Below are 21,723 nucleotides of genomic sequence, written 5' to 3'. Positions count from 1 at the left end.
ATGTAAACATATTCACTGATACGGTTACTAAAGGTTTGTGAGAATTGTCATCTGATCCCGTCTGGCGCGTGTAGATGGGTTTTCCACAGACAGTTGTGTCCTCCCAGTGCTGCCAGTAGAGCAGAGGTGTTGGGTTTCCAGCTGAGACAAAATGGTCTCAGAGCAGAGGTGTTGGGTTTCCAGCTGAGACAAAATGGTCTCAGTCAGACAGGATTACCATCTGATCCATCAGTGAGGAGCTTACAGTCTATCACGGTAACAGTGCTATGGTAGTAAGCTAATAGGTCATATCATTGCTGTTTGGTTTCTCCCTGCCCCTCACTTCAACATACCTGAGCGAACTCAGGGACAGGTATCCCAGTAACTGTTTATAAAGAGCCATCAGGACTGCTGGGCAGGCTGCTGCTAATTAGTGTAATGGCCCCAGGTATACTGATACAGGGGCTTCCTCCTCTGACTGGCTTTGTTTGCTCCGCTTGTTTTTCATCAGTGTTTTAATGGTGGTGACCTCTCCCCCCGGGCCTCAGCTAGGGAGTATTGCTTTCACTGGGCTGCTTAAGCAACATCATATTTTCCACTCCTGACCACCTTACATGTCATCCCCCAGGTGACAGTAGTAAAAACTGAACACTATTTACAGAGTCAAGTGTTTTTTTGTAAGAAATTAGACGTGTAGCTGATCACAGATCAGCACTGACATATAAATCATGTCAAAAACAGTACATGTTGAATATAGAAACAGCATGCTTGAGGTCAGTGTGTGTAAAAAACACAATGGAGCCATTTTGTGCTCCAAACCCAATTTTGAGTTTCCATGTTACAGATTTTCATAAACTGAGCCAAAAAATGAACATTGCAAGATTGGAACAATGTATATTTTTATAGAGATTATAACAACTGTCATTTTGAACTAAACACAGCTGAAGGTAGAGCAGGTTGGGTTTTGGTTGTGGACTAACGAGGGATCGCAATCGACTCGCGATCTTAGTGAGATGCATTCACATTCATATGTCAAATTGATCATATGAATAACTGCTCAACTGTAACTCTTGTCAGTAGGCATTATGTTGTAGGGTCAATATTTAGATATGGAATCCTTGTCAAGACTTGTAAACAAAACTTAAAAAGAATCTTTAGATTTAGAGTGATTTTTTTTCAATAATTGTTTGAGTGACAGCTTAAACATTACATGTTGTCATGAAATGAAATGTTTCAGATTGTTCTTCTAAAGGTGTAAAAAGGTATCAATGATGCAGTTAGGAAGAAAACCAGATTGAAATCAGATTTCTTGACACAAACATTCTGTTATTCTATTGTTGAATGTATTTATTTTAGGGCTGTCAATCGATTAAAAAAAATTAACTAATTAATCGCAAACATTTCTGTAATTAATCGCGATTAATCGCGATTAATCTATCAATAAATATATCAATAAATTAAATGCATTTTTCTGAGACTGAAGCTTATAATGAATATTTATTTATGTAAAATGATCAAATTAATGTAGAATAAACACAGAGAAAGTAAATTTAAATTCATTCATTTTATTGGCTTAAGGTGCACATATGCACAGTGCAAATAGAAAAAAGCCAAAATGAGGAAATATACTGACGAGTGCCACACTCCTGTAGTGTAGACTGGGTGTTTTGCTTTGAGGTGATATGTTAAAGTCCTGTTACTTCTGTGGAATTTAAATTCGGATTTGCAAACTGTGCAAATTACCTTGTTTTTGTCCAACGAGCCATGGGGCAACTTTTTAAAATGAAATGTTCCCCCTAAAAGTCCTTATCCATCTTTACGCCATAGACCTCCTTTAGTTAGGATAGATCATAGACATATATACATAGACGCCTCATTGAGCAGGTTGGTCCGTTGTTGCGATATGTTAACACGTCCGCCATATTGGATGTGGCAGATCTGCCCGTAAACTAATACAAGCAGGGCCGGTTTTAGCTATGGGCAATGTGGGCGACCGCCCAGGGCGCAGTCTCCATGAGGGCTTTAAGTTAATGCCTCTTATACACCCATTCACACACACACTAATATATCTGGGAAACAAAGCTACACTTTGCCACATCCAAAATGGCGGCCTCCACCGGAAGTAAACAAAACCGCGTTAATTGCGTTAATTTTTTTTAACGCGTTAATTCTTTAAAATTAATCGACAAAATTAACGCGTTAATTTTGACAGCACTAATTTATTTATTATTATTATTATTATTATTATTATTTGTTTGGCAATTTAATTTTGACCTTTTTTATTTATATGATTGTGTTTTCATGTCACACTAACAGCACTGTTGTTTCCTCTCTCAGCGCAGCACTGATGGGTTCTGGAAGTCAGTGGCCAGACACGTGCCAAGGGAGCCCAGTGACATTCGTATCCTCAACCCCTACTTCATCCAGGAGGCCTCCTTTAAGCTGATTGGCCTGCCTCACAACAATGGACAGATGGGCAGAGGGGTGAGAGGGCTGTTGTTTTCCTAACAGTCAGGTAGAGAAGTGTGCTGCTTCACACACACAGCGATGGGTTAATGGTCAGGAGCTCCGCTAGCTGACTCCACTGTCTGTCTGCTTGCATTATGAAGGCTTCTGTGAACACACAGCAGATGCTGCAGGGAACCGAGCTCCTTCACAGAGCCTGAAAACAGTCTGAAAACAAACAGTGTTACCATTAGGCTGTTTTAAATGGATCCATGCTGCAGGTTTCACATCTGTAAGATATCCACACAATAACCATACGGTGTACGTTCACACGTACGCTACATGTTCTGAGACACAGGTCATGGCTCGGTTACATGTTTCATACAAACATTTTATCTTTTTTTTCAGAACATCCCAACCCTGGGGGCAGTCGCCATAACGATGGCGCTTCATAACTGTGATGAAGTAGCTGTGGCTGGATTTGGCTACAACATGAGCACCCCGCATGCCCCGCTGCACTACTATGAGAAGATCAGGATGTCGGCCATCAAAGAGGTAACTGAAGGGAGGGGTCACCGTTTTCAAACTTTTGAATGGTCATTAAATTTTAATGTCTTCAGAGACTTGTCAAACAGCTCCCAGTGAACTTGGAATAGTACTTTTGCTTGAAACTCCCATCGCTACTGAAGGACTTTAAAACTGATGCTAGACATGGCAGTGCTGTAATCTGATTGGTGCAATGTGTGGAGGTGACCGCTTGTCCTATCAACACCTGCTGATGTCACGAGAAATGTCCACTCAGAGGCTCGAGGCTGAGACATTAGAGGAAGAAGAAGATTAACAGGAAAGGTTGTTCTCCTCTGGTTAACACATGAAATATGCACACAGCTGCACGATGATGACAGTTTATTTATGTACAACGAAGGGAAGTCAAATTTCAGTTTGACTTGAAATGAGCGTAGCTGCTGAAATTTGAATCTCGATTCCTGAGGCGTTAGTAAATTTGCGAAGGACTCAGTGTGACCTTACTCACTCTGTGTGGTTGATGATTCATTTCCTCTATCCACAGGTGTGTGAGCCACTGTTTCTTCCACATTTTACTCTTGATGGATGACACTCCTACACAATATTCACATCCTCCTGAAATTTGTTAGCATTCTGACAAATCCATCAACCAACATCCTTTTTTGTTAGTTTTCCAGGTTTACGCTGCGCTCGAGCAGTTTACTGTGACCTTCTTCTCATCTGAAATGCCTCTCAGGAATCTATGAGGGATTTACCCGGCATGCTAAGTAGTGGCCTGGGATGTGTATGAAATCTCAAGTGTAGGAACGTTGCTGGGTACCGCTTTTTGAGAGCAGCGCAGTCACAGCGCACTACGTCCATCTAAGTTGCCACTCCACTCGACAGTCTCCAGCCTGCTGATAAATCACTCTTAGCCTGCGTTATTGAGACAGACATGCAATCGCCCTCGTCCTATTCACCACCAAGACCTATTTTTACTCTTGTTTGTTCAGAGGCGCACAGAGCTGAAATGAAACTGAGATGTGCTGATGTTTCTGCAGTCCTCCATTAGTTCACATGGTGTTATCCAACACTGTGATGTTTATGAGCTGAGTTCTTGTAAATTACATTTGACCAAATGAAAAATATTTAAGGTTGAATTGTAAATTGAATCTAAACTTGAAAGATGTAAAAGTGTGAGCTGACTATAGATTTTTGTCACAGGCAGATTAACTCTGTAGCTGTAGCCGTCCCTCTAATGTCATCACCTCATCTCATTTCAGAGCGGTAGCTGCTGTCAAATACGTAAACACTGTCACATCATATCAGCTCAACCCACCAAGCAACAGCCAACCAATCACATTCAGATATGTCACCTTAGACAGCAACAGTATTATAAGTAATGTAAGTATTACCGCACAACAGCGTAGCTGTTATCAGTAAATACAAGATCATTTTTGAATCTCATGAAAACTACTGAGTATCATTGAAGACGTGAAACATGTGACTATTATCTCATTTAAATACGTCCAGATTCCACTGGAACACCAAGACAATATTTGCTTGGCAGCACAGTTGAGTGAATTTCACCATTTGCAGGAGCTTTGAATTTCACATGGTTCTCCTCTTGTCTTATTTGTTCAGGTTTAAAGGCTGCTAAAGTCACACAAACCTTCTCTAAATTCATTCCCAATAGTAAATGTAAACGCCTGTGATCAGATGTCATCATCCTGATGACGTATCCGGATACAGATCAGGTGTTAAGCTGGAGATGGGCTTCTTGTGTTCACGAGACAGTAGCCATGTTGTTTCTCCTCAAGGCCATGACATGGGCATGTCTACACCGACGTTTAAGGATAAAAGAATTAATTCATAAATTCAAACAAAATTTTGCGCTCTGCTGGCGCTACACTCAAATGTCAAATTCACATTTATTGTGTTAAACGTGCATGCTCCGATTAGCCTGATAAATGTAGAGCCAGAGAAAAACATTAAAAGTGCACAACAAACCATCGTTACGCTAATGAGAGTCGACGTAAGTCGTTACAACCACCTCACAGTTTGACATCCTCATGATGACTGACCAGCCCGAGCCTGCCTCAGAAATGTGTGAATCAGTACCAGGATTTGTTCCGTTATTGGTGTTTAAAGAATTGTTGATCTAAAAGGAGAGTTATGACAGCAAAGCTGGGTTTCAACCAACACCAAAGCGCCACACTGACGTTCTGTCCTGTCTGTCTGTGTCCCCTCTGCAGTCCTGGACGCACAACATATCTAAAGAGAAGGAGTTCCTGGTGAAGCTGGTGAAGGCTGGAGTAATCCAGGACTGGACCGGCGGGATCTGTGGTGTAGGATGCTGATGGTCTGCACTCAGCGTCAAGGCACCCGGATGCAGCACTGTGCTCACCTCCACCTGCTCCAGCACCTGAAGAGGGAAACTCAAGGCTCTGTAGAGCCATGTTCCCAGCAGAGAGCAACAGCTGTCACACACCGTGGTCACAGTGCAGAGTACATGAGGCTCATTGACCACGACACTATGGCCCAGTGCTGCATACTGACATATTACAAGCCACTGGCCTCAGCGCTGTATTTAGTTCGTCCTAGTTGCAGGTTAGTTTATATTTACATGGATTTGGTATCCTGGCTCAGGGGTACGTCAACAGTGTTGGGGATCAAACCAGCACCTAGAACACGCTGCCCTCCTACTAGAACTGCTGGAGAGAGGAGGAGAGGATGTTGGGTTTAAATATTGAGCCTGTGCCAAGAATACCTCTACAAGTGTCCTTCTGCTCACGCGTCTGAATGTAATCTGCATCAAACATATAGTCACTTATTTATATCTCCTTCTTTCTGTGTTAAACAGGGTCCGCACTACACCACACATAAATATAAGAACCGTCCTGGACCAGACTCTGACATCTGAGGGTAAACCCTCCAATTAGAGCAACAAGGCAATCATCACAGCTTGTTTAGCTGAGGAACACGAGCAAACAAGAGCGGCATGAACATCACACTGGTTAGACAGATGACATGTTTGTTCTTGCGAGGCAGCAAAATACTCAGAGCCCTCAAGACTCACCCCTCAGTGTCCGCTGAATGTGGCTGAGTCGCACTTTCTCCTAAAGCAGCCGAGCGTCGGTGTCTCTGAAGCATGAAATTGACTTGTGAATGTATATAAGTGTCTCTATTTATTGACAACTCACTTAAAGTTATATTTAAAGACGCATTTCATTTGTTACTGACTTATGTACAAACAGTAAATCGATTTTTTCTGTTGGAGTCTGTGAAGCAGGAGAAGGAACCCTTCATGTTTCTTTGTGCTAATATTTCCACAAATAGTAATAAGGCAGAGTGCTGTAGTATTCAGTAAAACCAGCAAACTCCAGCCACAAAGTACTGTATGTGGCATCGTCATACATGGGCTGCAAACGTGTTTTCAGCCTTCTGTAAAAGAAATATGTTTAATTACCATGGAGACATGACTGAGCTGTGGTGCAACCAGAATGTGGCGTACCTACATCCAGCGGGTATGAGGGGTTACCTCACCGAGTCCATATGTTAACACGTGACCCGTGTCTCGGGTCGTACTGCTGAGTGTCACTGTTAGTACAGGAAAGTGAACATCGGCTTTTATGTGTCCATCCCACTGAAAGAAGACGAGCGTCTTCGTGTTTCACAGTGTTATAGTTCAGTCAGGAGAGAACAAAGATATTTTACTCATGTGCACATTAAGGTGAGGCCCCATGTGATGATATCATATTTAAAGAGGGTTGAAGTGATTAGTGTAGGAAACCCCCGAGTGAGTGTACACACTGGTGGTGGTGGGATGAAGACACCGCTGAAGATCTGGATGTAGACTTCTGATGAGCTCAACCTGGGTGCTGCATATGATGAGAGAGAGACCCGTGAAGGATTGTGACACTATTTATCTCCCTGATGGAACTGAGCTTCATATACAACATATACAATCACAACTTTGTCTGTTTCTGTCTGACATGAAAGAAATGGCACATATGACTGATATCTGAATCATATCACACTGCCTTCCTTGTATTAGATCACATCAGGGCCTTGTTCTTCAAACATGGATGACGTTAGTCTGGACTCACTTCTTCAAAGTGTCCATGAGATTCAACTTTAGCTGCAGTCCTTTAGCTTAAACCTAGGTTCTGCTAGTTTGAAGGTCTTCTCCACTGTCAAGTACAATCCTATGATCAGCGCTCAGCCAATCACTTGTTGATCACAGTTTAACTTTGTTTTTGAAAGAGAGCACACTGGGGCGGTCGGTAGCATAGTGGGTTGTGCAGGCTATAGTCCTCGCTGCAGCCGGCCCCGGCTCGAATTCCGCATCGGATGGCCCTTTGCTGCGTGTCATTCCCCTCTCTCTGCCCCCTGCTTCCTGTCTCTTTTCAACTGTCATATCAAAGGCATAAAAAGCCCAAAAAATATACTTAAAAAAAAGAAAGAGAGCACACTGTTATTCAGATTAACTTCATCCAAACAAAAAAAAACCCTACCCCGGGATCAGCCCGATTAAAGCCCCGACCCAACAGAGGACATCAAGAATGAAAATGAGCGTTTCATGCTGGTTAATTACTAGTTTGATCTGGCGTAGCGTGTCACAGGCATCTGGTATGCCTCACGAGATATTGACAAAAAGACTAGTGCGTCACAATTTCTTTTGTTTTCCACACACAACTGTAATCATGGAGAAGAGAGAAGATTGATGTCTGTGCTGCCAACTCCTCCTCGATTACCTTTGTACATCTCGGAAGTCATAAAAGACGCCAGGCTCTGAATGGCTGGGTTCCAACATGTAGTCTCCCTTGTCTGTCGTCCAAGTCACCGAAAGAATGCATGACTCCGTTATAACCTGTTATGACAGTGACCATCTTGAAAGGTAAAAACATTATTGATCTGATTCTGGGGTTAGTGTTCGAGGAAACAAGGTAGCTGAGGTGCCGACTGCTCATTGGGAGCGATGCAGCGCCTACTATCCAAAGCGCTCACAAGAATTTTAAACTCAGCCGTACACACTCGTTCACACACGGCACAACTGTGATAAAAGGGAGTAATCTCACCACACTTTAACTGGACTGGTGGAGCCGGGAATCAAACCAGCCACCCTGTGGCCTCTGGTCGTGCCATGGAGCAGTTATCCATGTTATGTTTTATGTTTTTGTCACATGTAGAGTGTATTCATGTTGATGCACATGCAGTGCAAACATTTCTGCCAGTGGTTTTCCACCATCCCACCGATCTACAGGTGGTGTTAATGTGCTAGTCAAGAGCGTGAAGAGGAAGACGGCACATTAAAAAATGTCTTATGAGGAGTTAAAGTCAAGTGATTTATGACACCTCACGTTGTGTTTCTGTGAGTAACTTCCACTCATCACCAGTGTGCAGTCAGCTTGCTTGATCTGCATACACAGATTTTGGGCTCGGTGCGTAGGGGTCTGTGTGCATCACGTCCCCTTGCAGACACACTGATGTATAAAAGTATGAATTGGCCTTTACAATAAATATAAACAACTTTGTTAGTTGATGAGAAAACTCCACAGAGCCACTTTAAACTGGCTTACACCATGTTAGCCTGGATCAGCTGAGCCACACTTGAAGAACAGGGTCCAGCTGTGAATCCAATCATATTCCTTAATTCTAAAGAAATTTGTTGACTAGAATGTATTTCAGGTGCGTAGAATGATAGATTTGGTATTGACATGGACAACCCCCCCCCCCCCCCCCTGTTCTGATCTTGCACTTTTCTATTGGCCAGAATAACACCTTTTAATTTAGTTGAAGCCAAACGTTCCCCTCCATCACCTCACTCAGCCCTGCCACAGGCTGCTATCTCAGGCCCGCAGACATCAGTCATGATCAGTGTTACTGTCAAACACAACCCGAGCTTTATGAATGATCTCACTTTATTTACCAAGATCGAGTGCATTGTGAAGTCTATGTGTTTGTGTCGCGTTATACACTCTGACCTGTGTGCTTTGTGCTCACGTCACTCTCGGTGTTCGTGGACTTGATGCTGGTCAGATGCTCAAGCCAAAGTATTCATATATTTATTGTAGAACGACAAAATAAAGCTATAAGGATGCTGAACTTTGAACTGGTGTGTTGTTTTTTAACATAAAAATAGTTTGAATCATCTGTTGGACATGCTGAAAATGCTGTTATAAACACACAAACAGATTCTCAGCAAATCCTCCAGCCACGTGCAACTGAATTGGGTGTGTCACAGATCAAGAACAGCAAACTTTCTTCATCAAAACCAAAATCTGAAACATCTTTACGATTGTTTACTTACTAAAATTAGTCTTTACTTTTCAATTCAGTTTTATTTCTGTAACACCAAATCACAGCAGAAGTTAACTCAGGACACTTCATATAGAGCAGGTGTAGACTGTAGTCTATTTACAGACTTTTTCTGTTACTGAACTGCTACCTTAGTGAATGCAGAGTGACAGATCTCTGCGTAAATCTCATGACTGAAACATGTCTGTGGTAACTACTTCCCAAGAACAAGGTCACTGTCATCACTTTCTTCTTGCCCTTGTAGATCTGTTTCAGGTTGTCTGAACTGATGTGGCCATCCAGTCACAGCAAGAAATTCTCTCGTGCTTTGCTCAGGAACTTTCTTGGCAGCCTCCTGTGCATCAGTCAGGAGTGTGTGGTGTGTGTCTTGACAGATTTTAAGGGATTTTAGTTCATTTTTGGGACCCGTCATTAGACTTGTAACACAGAGATGCTGATGTGCAGTGTTGACAGATGTGCTGCAGTCAGCCTGTGTTGTCCTGTTGAACACTGTCACTGATTGCCAGAGCTTTGCTCACAGTACCCAGGCACTGTTTTCTGTAAAGGCTCGAGCAGTCATCAGTGTTTATGAGTGAATTGTGGTAAACGTGACGGCTGCAGTGAGTCATTATGTATTGAGTCAACAAAAGGCGGAGCTGTTTACAAGTCCTCTGTGTTACACTCAGTAATTACCATTTAGAGAGGACAAACAAGCTAACTGAAGTTTACCGCTGACGACATGGCACCGCCTTTAACTTCACCTTTTACCTGTTCTTTAGATTTCATTTTCAATCAAATGTTTTTTCTATAGCTCCAAATCATAACAGAAGTTATCTCATGACACTTTCTGTATAGAGCAGGTTTAGACCGTACTCTTCATCTGCAGCTCTACCCCTTTGGAAATTGGCAACTACGGGTGGTGATGGCTGGTGTTTTTGGCTTCAACCCTCTGTGGGTCCATCCACTGGGCAATTCTTGTTGTTCCTCCACCTATATGAACCTTTCCCCAGCCTCAGCATGCAGGAGCAAGGTCAACTTTACCTGGACGATATCTCAGAGTTTCTTCCAGGATACTGATCACTATACCACTTTTATGGAGCGGTATTCTTCCACTGCCTCTTGGACCTGAGCGCCATGAATGCTTGGTGTTGCCCTTGCTCCTTCTCTTGGCATTGGAGTTTCCAAGTCCTAGCTGTCCTTGACAACACCCACCTGTCAATCAAACCGTCCAATCTCTTAGTTCTGCTTAACTTTAAGCCTTAATATAATTTGATCAGGTGAGTTGTATAAAAATTCACCCTCAGTACAGTTGTCATGAACAGGGAAATTAGCTATAGAGACCAAAACAGTTTTTGTACCATGTAAGCATGTTTATTTCTACTGTGAAGTTGGACATTTTAACATGGGGACTTATGGAGACTGACTCAAGTGGATGACTGAGGAATTGCAGTTTTTGGGACTTCCACTTTGGTCATTGCTTGAGTGAACCCCAAATATGTGGTGAGTTTACTCCTTTAATTATGGTCATCAATACAAAAACATACAGTAAGCATAAGGGGATAACATGTGAGATGAATCCATTTTATATTTTATACCTTAATTATAGAAGTAAAGTTGAATACTGAACAGTGTATGATCGAATCTCTACTGAAGTTGTCCTTGTTTTGAAATTAAAAGCCCAAAAGATAACATTAATATTCTGACCCTGAGTTGGCCCTGCACCTAGAAAATATAATCCTACATGACCTTCAACTGACTCTGCCTAGTGGGAGGTGGCTGATTATGAAAATAATTTAAAAAATGCACAGCAGTGATGTGAACCTTTGAAGCTAATGTTGACATCAGTGAGTAATAGCAGAAGAATGTTAGCAGAGGGGGAACACGGGTACTCAGAGTTAGGACGGTACCTCTGAACATTGTTGATGATTGAACAAGTCGGAGACTTCTGTGAACCATCTGCAGTTTTCCATGACACAATTTATTGCTATGTATTTTGGATACACATAATGATTTTTCATACCTGCTCTTAGGTATTTCAGGACAACCCTGTCACAATTAGCAGACCGACTTGATCCAACATGCATCTTAAATGATTGAGCTGCTCTTGCTCCAGGCGATATGAGCCTTGTACAGCCTCTGCTGTGCTTCTCTGACTGTTACAATAATATACACAGACATGCAAGAAGTAAATAGACACCTTTCATTTGAATGTGAATGAAAGTGTCTATTTACTTCTTGCATGTCTGTGTATAATAATGGGTTAAAATCAATAGATTTTTCCATTAATGCTAGTGAATGTACAAGGCGGGAATGTCATAACGGTCACAATTTCGAGTTTATTTCATTGAAGCAGTTAATCAATAATCAAGTGTTTTTAACTTTATATAGTGTTAACTTGCATTTTACTCTTTTATAACACAGTGGATACCGTCCAGTGAGTTTGTAATAAAACTCAGAACAGAGGTAAAATCAGTTTAAGCTGCAATAATTGATTTTTTTTTAATACCTGGAGGCAGCAGAACAAGCTGTTACAACAACAGCAGCATATTATTATCACCTCATGAAGTTTATGTGACACAGAGCAACATTAGCATTCCTTTGAAGTCAGCCTTTGTCCACATCATGGATTTAAGGCCTACAAACACTCTGCTTTGGTCTCAGTAAATCGTTTGCTGGTAGTTTACAAAGGGACTGATACTGATTTATTTATGGGGCTAAAATATGTTTTGTTGTTCTATTATTGTATTATATTAAAGCTTAAAGTTATGCACACTGAAGAGCATGGACGCTTTGACAGGTAGGTGTCATTACAGGTGGCTTGTTCGAGTAACCCGGCTTCATTCAATCCCAGCCCCACCCACACTCCACCTCTTTGAATAGTTTTGGATTAGCCGGGAGCCAGCAGACGCCGGACTGTCAAGAAGGCAACAACCATAGCGACCATGCTGGACTTCACAATAGCTCTTGAGAAACATGTGGATGATGTCACAGAGACTACATCCATGTTGTATACAGTGTATGGTACAACCCCACTTTTAAAAAAACAACTAATTATTCCTTTAAAGAGTCAATCTGCTAGCATCATTTGTTTTTTTTAGATAAGCTGAACAACATGCAAACAACAGTGAAATGTAACATGAACATCATACATGTCAAAGTGCAAGCGATGACATGTTTAAGGATTTCTACCAGACAACAACATAAAAAAAAAAAGTTGAACCCTGCGCGCATGAGTTGAAACATGCTGAAATAGTGACATCAGGCAACACACGAACGGAGTGTGTTATTACAGCCTTCATCCTGGTTGTGTACTGTAGCACTGCAGTGAATAGAAAACAGATTTGGAAAGTGTGAGATCACAAACAGCTTTGCTATGGACAGAAGGAGCAGGTGGCCACTATTAAAAGAGGATCCTTGACCTGGACGTGTTCTCAGGCTGTGTGTTTGGGGGGTCACTGGGTGAATGCACACAAACAGAAGCTCCTCACTACTATGTAGGTGGCCTGGGGATGACAACATGGGAATGGTGAGGACACAGAGGTACAGCGTCCACATACCAGCTACAATGGCCAGTCTTGCTCTGGTTACAGACAAGTTTTCATCTCACTCACTGTCTTTTCATCTGTGGAACCTGATCCAGGACAATCGTCCCAGACCATCATTTTGTTTTAATTAATCCTTGAGCTAGGGGCAAGCTGAGCTCCATTCTGCAGCAGAGTGTGGCTGCACAGGCTCAGGTTACATTCTGCTTTATTCCCACTGACAGTACATCTGCACTCAGTAAGACCACAGCACACTCCCCTGTGAAAACCTGCACTCTGTAGCGGTACCTGTGGGGGCCCCTGCAGATGGAATCCATGCATCTGTCTTCACCTGTCATAAAAGTCATCACAGAAGGATTCTTGACCATGTAATGTTACACTAAGGTGAATAACAAAGGAACCCTGGCTACTAATGGGAATGTAATACCGCAGTCTAGGAAGTGCTGGTGCGGTGGTTATTAACACTCATTTCTGGGTTTGGTCACTACCCACTCCAAAGAGATGAGCATTTAGTTGTTAAAGTTAAATCACTAGAATGCACAGCATCAGGTAGAAACAAGCTTGTGCCGTTAAAAAGCAGAGGCCAGTTTGAAACACTCATACAAGCAAGCCTCAAGAGGTTTAGAATAAGATGATGTTCTTGCATTAGGCCCAATGTGTTTTGGTGAGAAATGCTAAGTGAAAACAGTCCACAGAGTATCTGTGATTCTTAATCCAAGTTTGAGTTCAAAAGGTGTTAATTGGACTGTGGTCCTTTCACATCATTTCACATGTTGTTTTTCTCAACACATCATAATCTCACAGGGGGTTGTTGTGTTGAAAGTACTCATCATCATCTGACTCATTTATTGATGTCAGTGAATGGGTGAAAAATGTCTTCTGGCATTAAAGCCAGTGTACAGCAGTCATTTTGACAAGCTTAATCAAAGACCATTCAGATCTAATGATTTGATCCATTTGTTCACAAAGTCTTGGCAGTGACTGAAACCTGCTCATGATGGTGTTCAGTTCACTTCACTTAAGACACTTTCCATGTAGAGCAGGTTTAAGACTGTACTCTTTGTAATATTATTTATACAGACTCAACTATTCCCACCATGAACACTTGGCAAGAAAAACTTTTAAGAGGGAGAAACCTCGAGCAGTTCATAGTGGACAGACATCTGCCATGATGGATTGGGTTTGGGGGTTTTGAGGGGAAGAGGAAAGGGGTAGGATAGAGACTACAACCATAATTATAACAGAATGATAATAGTAGTATCAATAGTAATAGCAGTAGGAGCAGGACTATGGCAGGATGAACAACCACAATCCATGAGAACCTGCGAGACAAGAAAGCACAAAAACTCTAGGGCTTAATCGATAGGTATAATTGTGGATCATCGGCATAACGATAAAAGTTAATGGAACAATGGATTGATTCCTAATAATGTTGCCTAAAGGAAGCACATATGAGGAGAATAGGACTGCTTCAAGCACAGAACCTTGAGGAACTCCATGACTAACTAATTTTATAATTATTATTGAGAGCATATCCAAAGGTACCTATCCTGGTCATGAAGACAGATTATTCATATCCAGTGAAGAAGTGCAAACTAAAGGTAAAACTTCTTTGAGCAGACTAGTTGGAATGTGGTCTAAGAGACAGGATGATGGCTTAGATGAAGAAATCATTAAGGGCTCCCTTGTAGCTATCCATAGTAGAGCATATGCCCCACTATCAAAAACATTTTTTTCAAAATGCCCAAAAAGTAATATTTTAAGTGAAATCACTGCAGTTGTTGAAGTGAAAATGTCTTCCAGTACCAGGAGTCTTGACTTTTCAGCATCTTGTCTTTTTGTATACCTACCCAACCCCCTTTTCTCTCTTGTCCATGCAGTTCAGATGGGGTGGTTTGTAGATGTTTTCTATAGCCAGACTTTTAGTGCTAGTATAAATTACTGCTAGTATCCATGAAACACCACAGCTTCATTTTCAAAGAAAGGCCAACGTTTCATCAAAAAGTGGAACATGCAGAACATCAGTGGATGTGACTTAATGTGTTTTGTCAGTGACAGATGCATCAATGCTACACAGGGAGAAAGCCTTCAGGACTACTAAGTCAAAATCAGGTCAAGAGGAAGATGCAAACTGTTGATTTGAGCTGACAAGTGATATAGGCATTGTGTTTTCTTACTACTTTTCTTCTTTATGCGAAAAACCTGCATTAGATTCACTGGACAGGATTTCACTTTTTTGTTTGTTTGTTTTATTTATTTTTTTATTTTATGTAGGGAATCCTTTAGGGTCCACTATGAACTTATATAAATAGTTCTGTATTTGGGTATTTAATAATGTAATGTAATGAAAATAATGTATAAGCTTCCTTGTGTTTCCACCGTTTTTGCAAACTAGGACATTAAAAATGGGAACAGTGTGGGGCACCCTGGTAGCTCATGGACAAGGGCTCGGCCCTTGCTTTAACGGCCCAGGGTTTGATTCCAAATCCAAGTGACCCTTTGCTGCAAATCATTCCCCCCTAGTCTCCCCACTTTGCTGTCACTCTTCAGTTGCTACTATCAAATAAAGGTGGTGCAGTGCTATGTCTGTTAATTATCTCATTTTTACATGTTGTTTGTTGAATACATTGGACCACAATTGTTGTAGTTTCCCAGTTTGCCCCACTAAGCTTGTTGGGTTTTTTTTCGCTAACTTTCTATAATCTCTTTTAAGGATGGCTCTGTCAGATTTAGTGATATCCAGTGGTATAGCACTGGACTGAAAACTCCTGCACTTGCTATCCTGATCGAAGCGTTTTGTGGAAGTTACAGAAGCTGCAAAATGCATTAAACACGCAAAAACGTCCTATCTAGAGCCAGTCGAAACGTGGCAGTCCAACATTCCAGACTCTGTGGAAGAGTTAGAACCACTCCCACCCACAAAGCCTGGACACGATTTGTCCAAAAAAATGTTCACTTCTGTTCTACTGTATGGGCAATGTGGGCGACCGCCCAGGGCGCAGTCTCCGTGAGGGTGCACAAGCACCCAAAAAAAAAAAAACTTGCCAATTGTCTATACCGCTCATCAAGTTAGCAGAGTGGTGGTGTGGGGTGGGTGTTGTTCACCCAGGGTGCAAATGTAGCCAGAACCGGTGCTGACTGTATATGTGTCTATTTGGGCCAGGATTGGTTGCCTGGTTGAAATAGATGTGGGATCCACATGATGGTTTCTGTTTGCACTGCTTACACTGCCTCATTTCCCAGCACTACCGATAACCTGAGCAGAGCCTAAATTTAGCTCCAGGAACAAAAGAAGAACCTGTGACAATGGTGACAATGTTGCAGTTTGTGAAACTCCTTCAGTGGAAAGGGATTTTAAGAAAGCTTCGTACAGACTGTACTTGAGCACCACAGTCCAGACTTTTAAGCTTACATTTCCCTGTAGATGACTGTTTGAGTCCAACATCCATACTGAGCACAGGAATGGAAACCCAGGCAGATGTCTTGACCACAATTTGCATGCTGCCACCAACAGGACACTGTTAGAACCATGCATGACCACCCAGAATAACAAGTGACCCCATGTCACTCCCTACACTGGCTGGACCATAGGGGGCCATTGGGGTCAGTGACAAAAGGTTGGCTTGAACAAAGCATCATTAAGGTATCAGGTCCTTCAGAGCTATTGTGAGACTCCTTGATAGCAGAGATACAGAGAGTGTCCCATTGATATCCTGGGAGGTATGGCATGAGCGGTGGCGGGCCCTGACCTCAGGGTGTGTGCTGATTGCAGGGTAATGTCAGCTTTCAGGCGCACGCTGGTGATCAGGGTTATTTTGTCAGGATGCTTTTGTCTGTGCCTGCCCGCTCTCTAACATCAGCTGCCAGTTGTAATTGGCCATGACTGAAGAAGCATGTGAGGTTTGGCAATTGGCTCACATCGCTCCGTCACTCACCCACTTTGCTCTATGAAACACTTGCATATGTGTTGCTCTTGGTTCTGAAGTCACATATAAGTAGCAGCTTACAAGCAGAAGTACAACCAAAAACTTGTGTGTGTTTTTATACGAGGTCAGGTTGTGGTTTGTGCAACTTCTCCTGAGATTTCATTTCGTCCACATTATTCATCCTGCACTAACACACTATTTGTTCAGCTGATAACCATACGCCTGAAAATACATCATACTGGCAGGGGCTAAATTGAGTTTAAATGAGTATTGAAATAAAATTATTTCAGCCATCAATTCCTTTCTGAATGGTTAAGCCATCATTCTGTTGGCAAAGAAAAGTTAATTATATCCTTTGGGAAGTGTGGAGGACAGGACTGATGATGTAGTGCTCTGTGTTAGGTAGAGATTTATGAGGAAATAATCAGGGGCAGCCGGTCAGACTCGTACAGTAGGATGAGAAGTAAGGCCTGGTAGGGAAGCAGAGCTGGGTTGACTTATGGAAGTGCCAAAGAATGGAAGGCATAAGTCATTTAAAGTGGATTTGGGAACCTGGCGAAAAGAAAATCTGTTGCCTGAGAGTAACTGTGTTCTTAAGAATTTAAATCAGCCTGAGGCAAGATTTTAATGTAATTATCCACTCATCATATAAGCATGAATCATGAAGAGCAGCCCACCCCCCCATCTGAGACGCTGTTTGTTAAATTCTACTGTCAGTCAGGTCACAGTTAGGAAACCCTCACCTCAAATCAATGTAAACTTAAACAAACCCAGATGAAATTAAAGATACTTATAACTGAGCTTAAAAGTTCACAAAAGATCCATCAAGATCCACAAGCCTTCAGCCTTTAGACATCATTTGGGGATTTCTCAGTTATGATGGTAATGTTCCATTTTTCTTAGCACTTGACTGTTCATCAATTCATAGGTTCTCATACAGGTTACAAACACAAAAATGTATTTATCTGGCTTACGCTTTGGAAGGTTCAGATGACAGCAGGTGTTTGTAGCACCCTCAACGGGTACAGCTACCTCACCTCCCACAAGACAAAGTGGGAGAACTAACTAATGACATCATAAAGAATGGACAGCGCATGAGTGACGTTTTGAAGCTGAAAATATGTGCTGCTGGCCGCCATGAGAGCTTTTCAACTTCTTTCGTCTACCAGTTAATGTAATTTTAATTTAATTTAATATGGGAACATATGGAGGTTGAAATGTTCTGTAACCAGCCTTAAATGGCCGCTTAAGGCACTGCAGTTTTTGGCACTTATTAGCTTAATTTCCCAGACATGAAGATTGCCAACTGCATATGTGGGGAAATGGGCGTCATGGCGATGTGAAAACCAAAGAATCATTAATTGCGCGTGTTATGATCATGGCTCTGTATCTGTTGATTATCACATTATGTAGTATGTGGGGAAACTGGTCTGCTGCTTGTGTATGCTCATCTCCACACATCGCTGTACCTCTTGATCCCTTGAATCAGTATATTGTCCTATTTACTATACATACATATACACACACATTGTTTTAAAGACTAAATAACTGACTGACTCCATCCCTTCCATTGTCATTTTCTTTATTTGTAGTTTATTGACCACCTACTGTGACAGATGTTTTATTAGTGACAATTAGTCCCAAACATTTCTCTTAATTTAAGGATATCACCAAAACATTTCAGATGACACAAATGGTGAACCTACCAGATGTGATCACTGGTCTTCTTTTACATCAGGTTAATATTTGTGCACTGTCCCTGTTCAAACAAAGAAACATGTAATACTGTAATAGTAAAATTATTACCCAGAGTAATGCAGCAGCACTTCCACCTGACTTTAGCTATTTTGTGTGGAGTGTTTGATGTCTGAGCAGGTGGCCGGTGTTTTCTTAGTGGCTGGGCAGGGTGTGTGGGTCAGGCAGGCTGAGAATGAGACTCCCTGCTGGGGGCCACAGTCCGGACACATGGAGGGCTGGAGAACCTCCACTGGTGCAGCTCAGGAATGGTTTCTTGGAGAGCAGAGGTTATGTAGAGAAAATCTTAAAGGTCCATTCAAATAAACACATTGCTGCTGTACATATTGGGGTACTCAAGCTCATTTGATGTGTGGAGGGTAAGACAGTGACAGAAACTGGCCAAGAGGTTGAAGAAACCTGGATCATGTTAGGCTCACCTCCAGAGAGTCAAATAACCAGATCTCTCTGTGTTTCATGGAAACATCTTATTCTAAATATGATCAGGACAAAACCTAAAAAACGAGGTACATGTAAACATGCTTCATATGATTTCTGTGGAGGTTCTTAGTCATCCAGGTCATCTTTCTTCAAGAAGGGTTAAATCTGGGGCAGCTAGACCTGATCCGTAAATGTTGTTTCATCTCTCATCCAAGAAGCTGAACTGAAGTGCTTGAATATGAGATGAATAAGTCAACAAAGATGGGACAGTGGAGAGAAGATGACTTGTTGAAAAGCACTCTGTGACAGCTGATGGAGTGAGCCAGTTGTTTTGAATGGGCTGTGGAGGTAATTCCACCATGGCGGAAGTTCAAAAGTTAAGAGGTTTCTGGTGTGTTTTGGGTCTGTGTGTGTGTGTGTGTGTCCCCTTTGTTCACAAGTTTTTACTAGTATCTTTGGCTTACTTAGCAGTGGCAGGTGGTTCTTCCTGTGCAGCAGATGCAGCTCACTGAGCAGGTTAGTCATGAATAAATGTGTGACTGGAGAGGTGTGTTCCAGGTCACTCCTCAGTGCCCCTTTGAGGTGCTGTCTCCTGCCCCGCTGCTCCTGCCAGGCCTCCACAACAGTCACCTCACCCCGACCCATCAGACAGCCTTTCAAGTTGAGGGCTGCCCCCTGGTTTGTGGAGGGTGGCGGGGTCAGGCTTCAGCAGCGATCAACCAGCCACTGCTGCCCATAGAAGGAGCTGCAGCCTTCAGAGGGTTTTAATCTCGTGTTTTTGGCTCGGTTTCTGCAGGAGATGCTGTGTGAGAGGAGAGGGCGGAGGGGTGTTCCCGACTGGAGACCACAATCAAGAGAGGGGTTTAAAAGGCTGCCGTGGAGTTTTACTTGAGACCTGGCCAATCTTGATAAGTCACACAGGATTGAGGGTTGCACACCAGCGCTCGCTAGTGGGAAATGTGTTCCTGAAACCTGTCCACTCTTTTACTGTGCTCTGTGGGCAAACTGCTGAGTAAGAGATAGTTTATCATGTAACAGACCATTGCAGTGTCTGAGCGACTTCAGAAGTAAAGGTAATAAGGTCAGATATTATCTCACTCCTTTTACCTGTTTTACTGGTAATGCCTTTGAAGGTTTCTTTTTTCTTAAGCACTGATTGGACTGCAGTTATCCAATCACTCAGCTGACTGGGCTGTCTGGTGCTAAATTGTTAAATGAACTCAAGGTGTGGAGAGAAAAACATTTGGAGCCGTTGTTTTTACACTGAATTACCCTTGGATATTTTGTTTGTTGGAGGCTTTTAGATCTAACGATTACACAATGAAGCAAGAGGGAGCACAAGTTTGAAGGCCTTCTTTTCTTTCTGCATTTTATGAAATATAGTTTTGCATGATGCACATGTAAGGATACAGAAATAAAATACTACAAACATGTTATACACAGTAAGTTTGCACACTAACATACGCTGTATGTTTGCATTCGTGTGCTGCATTTAAACTAATGTATGTGTACTGTACACACATATACACACTGTAAAAACATGCACATGTGCATGTATGCTCCAATGAATACATTGCTACATGCATGAATACATAAATGCAAGTGAGAAAATAGTTTTTCCATTGTTTCCCATTAAAGGGATTCTTGGGTTGTTTTAACTAATCAAGTGTCTAAAGCATTTAAAAACATTATATTCAGTTTGGTGGATAATTCTAAGCAATATTACTATACAAAACATTAGTATTAGTAAAATTATGGACATTTAATAAAATAATATTGAATTGAAATATTTTGTTGTTCAATACAATTAAAATATGGTTGAAAAAACTATTGATGGGTTAAGGTTATGGAACCATTGTTGTCGTGGTTAAGTTTAGGGAACAGTGGTAAACCAATGTAAAGTGTTTTACCCACATCTGTTTCCTGTGGCTTTATTCATTTTATATCATCTTCAGTTCAATGTTTCATTTGAAGATGTCTCAGGAACTGGCATATTTTAATAAAAGTTTATCAGACGAGTTAAAAATAAATACATTAATAAATACTGTTTCAACAAGAATTGTGAAAGGAAGCTTTTCTTTTAAGCTTTGATCGGATGGTAAAAAAAAATCAAAAAGTTCAAACCTTAACTGAACTTTTATTGAACTCCTTTACTTCACACATTATGTCTCTCATGATCCTCTTCACATTTTATCACACTTTATTTCTACCTTAACACCTTGTATGTGTGTTTTCTGTCTGTATCTTTAAGTCTCTCTCCCCCCAATGACATTACTATGGCCCCAACAGTGTTGTTTTTGCCCTAACAGACCACTCTGACCATGTAACTACAGTAAAATGCATGCATCAATAAATATATGTATATGTCTCCTGCAGAAGAAGGTGGGTGTTTATGGAGACACTGCTGTCATGTTTTCTGAAAAGTTCTGGGAGTGATTCATAAGATCATTCTTTCATGTGTATCGTCACTGTGCATTAAAAGTTATGAAAATATGCAGCGTCCAGGTGATCTGAATGCCACAGTAAGAGATCGTGTGATGGAGAATATGACACCGCAGGTTTATATACACACGCACACGCACGCACACACATCTGGACGTAAAGCTTCAGACTGCCCACACCTGTCCTGCAGCAGGACGCACGGCACTGCACTGCACGGCACGGCAGGCAGCTCAGTCCCGCAGGATCAGCTCTGCGGTCAGTGCTGCTGTCACTCTCTGACAGTGTCTCCAGCCATGAGGAGCACCGAAATCAGGACTGCGCCACTATGCCACGGGATATAACCGAGGAAGCAGCGCAGAGCTCCGCAGAGAATCTCCAAGTGTGTGTGGATTATTCCCGCAGCAGAACGC

The 21,723-nt window shown here is 41.9% G+C and overlaps 1 protein-coding gene across 3 annotated transcripts in view; it reads left to right on the top strand.

Moving 5' to 3' along the window:
• The window catches only part of st3gal3a (ST3 beta-galactoside alpha-2,3-sialyltransferase 3a), a 39,443-nt gene extending 30,388 nt beyond the window's left edge, over positions 1 to 9,055 (top strand). Inside the window, exons 10-12 of one of the 3 annotated variants that reach the window (XR_003464051.1) lie at positions 2,317 to 2,494; positions 2,589 to 2,716; positions 2,833 to 2,960. Coding sequence is in view for 2 of the 3 variants with exons in the window: in XM_019268004.2 (XP_019123549.1) it covers positions 2,317 to 2,463; positions 2,833 to 2,979; positions 5,184 to 5,288 (399 nt within the window). In the remaining variant the exon portion in view is untranslated. Of the gene's footprint in view, positions 1 to 2,316; positions 2,495 to 2,588; positions 2,717 to 2,832; positions 2,980 to 5,183 lie in introns of those variants that run through there. The other 2 variants (XM_019268004.2, XM_019268005.2) reach the window with 2 other exon arrangements.
• Positions 9,056 to 21,723: the final 12,668 nt, after the last annotated feature.

Source organism: Larimichthys crocea, chromosome XVII, assembly GCF_000972845.2.
Source record: "Larimichthys crocea isolate SSNF chromosome XVII, L_crocea_2.0, whole genome shotgun sequence".
Classification (NCBI taxonomy): Eukaryota; Metazoa; Chordata; class Actinopteri; family Sciaenidae; genus Larimichthys; species Larimichthys crocea.
The sequence above is the reverse complement of the archived record's forward strand: the minus strand, read 5'-3'. Positions and strand labels throughout refer to the sequence as shown.